The sequence below is a fragment of the Hesperophylax consimilis genome, chromosome 20 (assembly GCF_061612785.1).
Source record: "Hesperophylax consimilis isolate HC1 chromosome 20, BYU_Hcon_1.0, whole genome shotgun sequence".
NCBI lineage: Eukaryota > Metazoa > Arthropoda > Insecta > Trichoptera > Limnephilidae > Hesperophylax > Hesperophylax consimilis.
In genome coordinates, this window is record NC_142855.1 from 23,427,622 (window position 1) to 23,433,726 (window position 6,105).

Here is a 6,105-nt window from a genome sequence, read left to right on the forward strand (position 1 = left end):
GTCCTCATTGTGGTTTTTATATATTTGCAAATCCGGTGCAGGTGGGATGTAGACACAACCAATAATAATTTTACTATAAGGTATGTTGAGCATTACAAAAATGTGTTCAACATTTGTGTGCTTGACCGGTAGTCTACAGGATGAGATATTTTTAGACACATATAACATCACGCCTCCTCCGTTAGACTTTTTGGTCGAATTAGGACTTCGATCAAGGCAATAGATAGTATATATATATTTATCCCTAATTCTGACGAGCCGATATCTGCATTTAACCATGTTTCAGCTAATAATAAAATGTCATACGAGAAGGTGAGTGAATTCCTTTTAAGTTGTTGTAATTTTGTACGTAGGTATTCCTCGAACATTTTGATAATATCCATTGATTCTTAAGAGTGTGTTACGTTTGTTTATCAGTTTTTTGCATGGCTTTTGATAATTTTAGGAATTCCATTAAAATGTTTGATTCACAAATCAATTTCACCCTTTTCTTTTCTCTCCTCCATTTCCTTCCAGAGGTCAGTCAAATGTTTTCTTTGTTGGAGGGTCCTATCCGGTTTCATTTTTATTCCATTAGGCAAAGTATTTTTATTCAAAAAAATAAGTTTTGCCAGCTTAGGGTCTTCAAATTCGACTTTAATGGGCCTGTTTTTTTTTCGAAATTTTACTACCAAGCCTGTAAATTTTAACTTCTTTCGGTTTGAACTCGCTATTTATTTCACTAACGATAGTTAAAGCTTTTTTTATCTTCCAAGATATTCTCCATGCTTGAGTTGGAACTAGACTCGGGAACGTTAAGTAAAATCACGTTCTTGGTGCGGATCTTGCGTTCCTCTATCTCAGCGAGCAAGTCACAAATTGGTGTTGTTTCTTGGGGTAATACTTTCTTTTTTATGATTTTTTCAAATGTCATAACTTTCCCCTCCAGGACTTTTACATTTACTCCTAGGTCCTGCATGGTACCAGAGAGGTTAGATAGTTTGGTGAGTATTTTTGCCATTTGATCTTTAGTGATTTTTAAATAGGGATCGGTAATGACACTATATAACAAAACCTAACCTAACCTCACCTAAAAATAATGCACCGTGCAGAAGACGAATTTCAGCGAAAATACAATCTTACCTAATTATTTAACCTAACCAAAATATGTCCAAAAGTTTGCAGCTTAAGAATTTTAATTTTTTCGCCGGAAACCTTTATTTTCTTAAAATTTATTTAAACATGTAGGTTGATTTTTATTCCGACATTCTGAAATTTTGCACGCTTGACCTTCAAAACAAGAGAAAAGTCACTGTCTACATGAGATTTCTAAAAAAAATAAATAAAGCCCCGGAATTCAAATAGTTGACAGACGTATGTTATAATGTTATTATTATTTGTAGTAATAAGTATTGCCTGTACAAAGTGTCTAAATATTTAGTGAGTGTTCCGTGCTGACAACAACATGTAATTAGTAGCACTTGTTCAGGTCTTCCTTTGCACTGGAGGGACGTTGTTCTCCAGTCCCAGCTGGCTTCCCTCGCCAGCCGATTTACACTCCGTGTCCTGCTTTGCCGACACGTCCGCCTTGGAGATTCAAGCCGGCGCATGTGACTTTGCCGTCAGCATCGGGCTAAACGTGTCCGGCTCACTCCACGAGCTGTACTCGAGCTGCTTCCAGCGCCGAGAAGCCCAGCCGTCGTACGTGACGTACAGGCAGGAGCCCGAGAACTCGGACTTCATGATAAAGGTGCCGCGGCCATTCTTCATCCAAGGTGAGGTGGGAAGGGCAAGGTCAAAGAGGGAAGGGAAGGATTTGTTTTAAAAATTTCTACAATAATACTAGGAAATCAGAATAAAACAAATCACACTTAGAAAGACATATTTTGTCTTTCAGACCAGAAGTTCTTCACAGGCCTTGACATGAACCGCCTCTTTTCGCGTGGATCGCAGCTAGCCGCCTTCGAATACACGCTCGGCTCTGGCATGGGTAACCAGTACATCAGCAATTCCAACTTTATCAACCGTGGCCACCTGGCGGCTAAGACGGACTTCTCCCTGGCCGCCGGGCAGAGAGCCACTTTCTCCTTCCTCAACGTGGCACCGCAGTGGGAGAACGTCAACGGGGGTAATTGGAATATTCTAGAGCAGGTAATTTCTTTTTCACTGTAGCCCCTTGGTGAACTTCAATGCGGCAATTAGAACACCCTAGAGTATGTGACTTCTCTTTCAATGTATTCCCTTTGTGAACTTCAACAGGGGTAATTGGAACCTTAACGGGGTCAATTGGAACACTCTAGAGCAGATGATTTCTCTTTCAATGTGCGTAGTCCCTTGGTGAACTTCAACAGGGAAAATTGAACATTCTATAGTAGGTGACTTTTCTTTCGATGTAGCACCTTGTAACATGATAAACGAATACCAAAAGTTTGGGTTTTTTTCTTTATTTATCTTTACTTTTCTTCAATGTTCTATTCATAGAATAAAGAAAAAAAGTAGTCTTGCCTTCCATACAAATTAAAAATTGTCACATTTGTCGCCATTAACTTTTGGTTCTAAACCATTTAAGTCTCTTTTACGGGTCATTTAGCTTGACTTTAAATATCATCATCCCACTTAAATTTGGTAATCATGGTTAAGCACAGTTTTGCCTATTTATTACAACGACTTCACTTTCATCTTTTCCAGGACCTGAAGAGGAGGATTGCTCGCCAAGGCGCCAGGACGAAGATCTATACCGGCACCCTGAGGATACTGAAGTTGCGGGACCACAGAGGTAATCTGCAGAATATGTACCTCAGTCCGGAAGATATGAAGGTGCCCATTCCTCTCTGGTTCTATAAGGTAACATCAAACTTACAGCAAGTCATTTCTTTTCCATATAAACACTACCTTGGTATACAGAAAACAGGGACGCTAAATATGCACTTTTTATTATTAAAATACTTTGCATTAATAATAATTCATATGACGCCGTTTTAAAGGACATTGTATAAATATATTCTCTCTCTTATTTCTGTATTTCCTAAAATTGAAATGTAAAGAAATATGGCTACCATAATACGGGCATGTGCCTAGTATGGTGGCTGTAGAAATAAAAAACCGTAATCTTTAATTTTTTATGAATAAAGAAACATATTTTTTTATTATTAAATAATTAATACTAGAACTACTGACTTAAAACTAGTGACTCTCATCTAAGACTTATATCTAGTGACTTATGACTAAGATCTCAGATAATAATGAGAAGTAAATATTTCAGTTTCCGGAAATGGAAAATAATGCATTTTATTAGTTACTAACTGACGTGAACCCGGCGTTGCTCGACTTTTATCTACTATCTGTAAATATAATATCCATAACCTGTAGGAAGAAATTCTCTAAATGATAGTGAAAATCCTATCAAACTCCGTTGCATACTTTAGAACAGAGTTTCCCAAAGAGGTCTATATGGACCCCAGGGGTCGATATCGGCTTGCGGGGGGTCTATGTCAGCGAGAATAAAACTTGGGGGTACACGAGATTCAAATGGGGGTACATATTACCCATTTACCTCAAGTCAACATTTAGTAGTTCCGTAAATGACACAATAAACCTAACACAAATATAATAGAGTGAGAAATTACTTATTTGATATTTGTATTTTTATATTTCGTAAGGTTGTCAATTGAGGTATATAAATAGAGTCTACGTTCCTTTTCTCGTCAGAATTAATATATTCAAGCAAAACATTGCACATTGGAAGACACGAATTTTCCTAGTTCCCCAACTTGTTTTTGAAAAACGTCCAGGACGTTCAACATTTAAATGCACTTCACACAGACTTCAAAACTAAGTTTGAGGACATTTTGGCTAAATGACTGGAAATGAAATGTTAAAGAATCGGATACCAAGTGACAAGAAGAACTGACCGGAATAAGCACCTACAATGAACTTAAGGAGCAGTTCTGTAGGGCTAGCTACAGAAAGAAATTCCCCTTTCTTATCCTGCTTCATTTTCATTTGGTGTAATACCTCACAAGGGCACCCCTGTCTGCACAGTGTAAAGATAGACGAACTATACCGTCACCCGGTTGTTGGACAGGCAGGGAATGGGAATCTTCTTACGAAAAAGAGAAATGATTATCACATGGGACGTTTATAGTTTCTGGAAAATTCAATATTCGTCAGACAGGGGGAAATCGCCAGACAGGGGGAAAAAGAAAAAGGTATACGGAAAAAAATAAATTTTGCAAGTGGTCTACGGGGCAAAAATGTTTGGGAACCTCTTGTTTAGAAGAACTAAGCGGAAGAACAGACAGATGCGGATAGTGACTTTGTTTTATACTATTTACAGATACCAATGTATTGTCACGATTACGAATTTACTAAAAGCTTACCAGGAAACCGGCCTCTAATCCCGTTTTAAGTTAATTATGATTCGGGATGTTCCAGAATGGACCTTCTTCGCTGATGGGGGATAGAGGGCTACCACACCATATAACTCCCTTGATCGTACGGGGACTCGTTTCTGCGTTTAGCGGCACGCACATGTTGTCGAAGTTTTTTATAATGCTGCCAATATTCATATTTCTTTTCAGTTGGTGTACGACCGTGCCAACAACAAGTCGGTCGTATTCCTCGGCCTGAACAATCCTTACGTCACGGCAGAGCAGGCTGAGCAGGAGCTAGAGCCGTGTCGCGATGTCTGCGCAGGCAATTCCGCCTTTCGCTGGCTGACCTGGTAGCCGCGCGACATGAGGCGCGGTTACTCCATCTGCTGCGTCGGCATCTTCCAGAGGGCCGTGCAGCATTTTCCAGACTTTGTGGCAGGTGAACTATTCACGTGATGGATTGTTTGATTTATAAACAATAATGAAGTATTCCTAAATATTAAAAAATGCCCGTATCGAAAATCCTATCATGCATCAATATATTCCTTCAGTAACATTATTCTAAAAAGAAGCAAAATTAACCCATTACCTCCATAAATTTATTTTAATTTTTATAAACTTGAATCATCATTATAACCCGATAGTATAGACTTCAAGGAGAGCACAAAATCAGTTATAGAATTTTCCGCCCGCCCACCCTCTCACCAGAGCGTCTAGAAAATTGATGCCTAAACGCAACACTTGGAGGTAACACCCCCTAAGCAAAATTTATGTCAACTATGGAAAAAATGCATTCAACTGTGTGATTTATATTGATAATATAACATAAATAATTGCCTTTGTTTATAATTCAACGAAAAATAATATATTAATGGAAAATACGCAAAATAACAAAAAAATCAATATTAAAAATACACTGTAGAATGATGAAAACTAACCAAATCTAAGCAAATTATTCTAAGTGATACCCTTCGAAAAAGTCAAAATGAAGGGCGCGGTTGTAGGCCCGGCACCGATAGAAAGTTGGATTTTTTTTGCAGAGAACACAACGAATACGAGATTCGCCACGATATGGAAAATTAAATTCTTGCATTCGAGGCACACGATTCCCATGTTCTACGTCATGATCTTCTTCCTTCACCCGAGAGTCTCCGAATTCGGCATTGACCTGATTTGGAAAAGACAATAAAAGAGTACGGGTAACGCCCACACGGAATGCCTTCTGGGAAGGTTTTCTCTGTGGCCTAGTCATCTGGTTTCCCATATCATGCTCGTACTTCCTCCAGAAGCATTGCAACTTCCATCCATTTATAAAAGCACTGCTGAGGCAAGATACAAATAAAGGCCAGTACCACTTCTTTGACCAAACGTTGACCCGATAATTTTGTATACCATTATCATGGAGGTCTACTCCACCCATTCCCAAAGTATAATTTCGTATTGGCGCGTGATTATCGATTTTTTTCATGCGTCCTTCAAAACATTTCCTTTTTTGTCTTTTGTCGATTCCTGCTAACCCTGCACTTGATTTACAGGCTCCATTCGATCATAGTTCATGGCCACTGTTACTTCACGGTTGTCCTGCCAACGGCATACGAGGATTTGGTTTTCTACGTCTACCACCGCATCAAATTCACCTGTAATTATAAGAGCGGTGAGAGTTACACATTGGCTAGGTAAATGAACGCTATGCGCAAGGGAAATATAAAAGAAAATGTTGACTAAAAAACTTGCCTAAAGCTTCAAGGCTAGG

At 38.8% G+C, this 6,105-nt stretch overlaps 1 protein-coding gene across 1 annotated transcript; it reads left to right on the forward strand.

Moving 5' to 3' along the window:
• Positions 1 to 297: 297 nt before the first annotated feature.
• LOC149414380 (salivary endonuclease-like) lies at positions 298 to 4,706 on the forward strand. Its single transcript, XM_089644150.1, has 6 exons — positions 298 to 312; positions 1,469 to 1,754; positions 1,877 to 2,130; positions 2,668 to 2,823; positions 4,414 to 4,473; positions 4,560 to 4,706. Exons 1-6 carry the CDS (start codon positions 298 to 300, stop codon positions 4,704 to 4,706), a joined length of 918 nt encoding a protein of 305 aa, XP_089500276.1.
• The last annotated feature ends 1,399 nt before the right edge of the window (positions 4,707 to 6,105 follow it).

Coding starts and splice junctions, on each gene's coding strand:
- LOC149414380 (XM_089644150.1), top strand. Junction 2,131..2,667: donor ATTGGAATATTCTAGAGCAG/GTAATTTCTTTT, acceptor CATCTTTTCCAG/GACCTGAAGAGGAGGATTGC. Junction 4,474..4,559: donor ACCATATAACTCCCTTGATC/GTACGGGGACTC, acceptor ATTTCTTTTCAG/TTGGTGTACGACCGTGCCAA.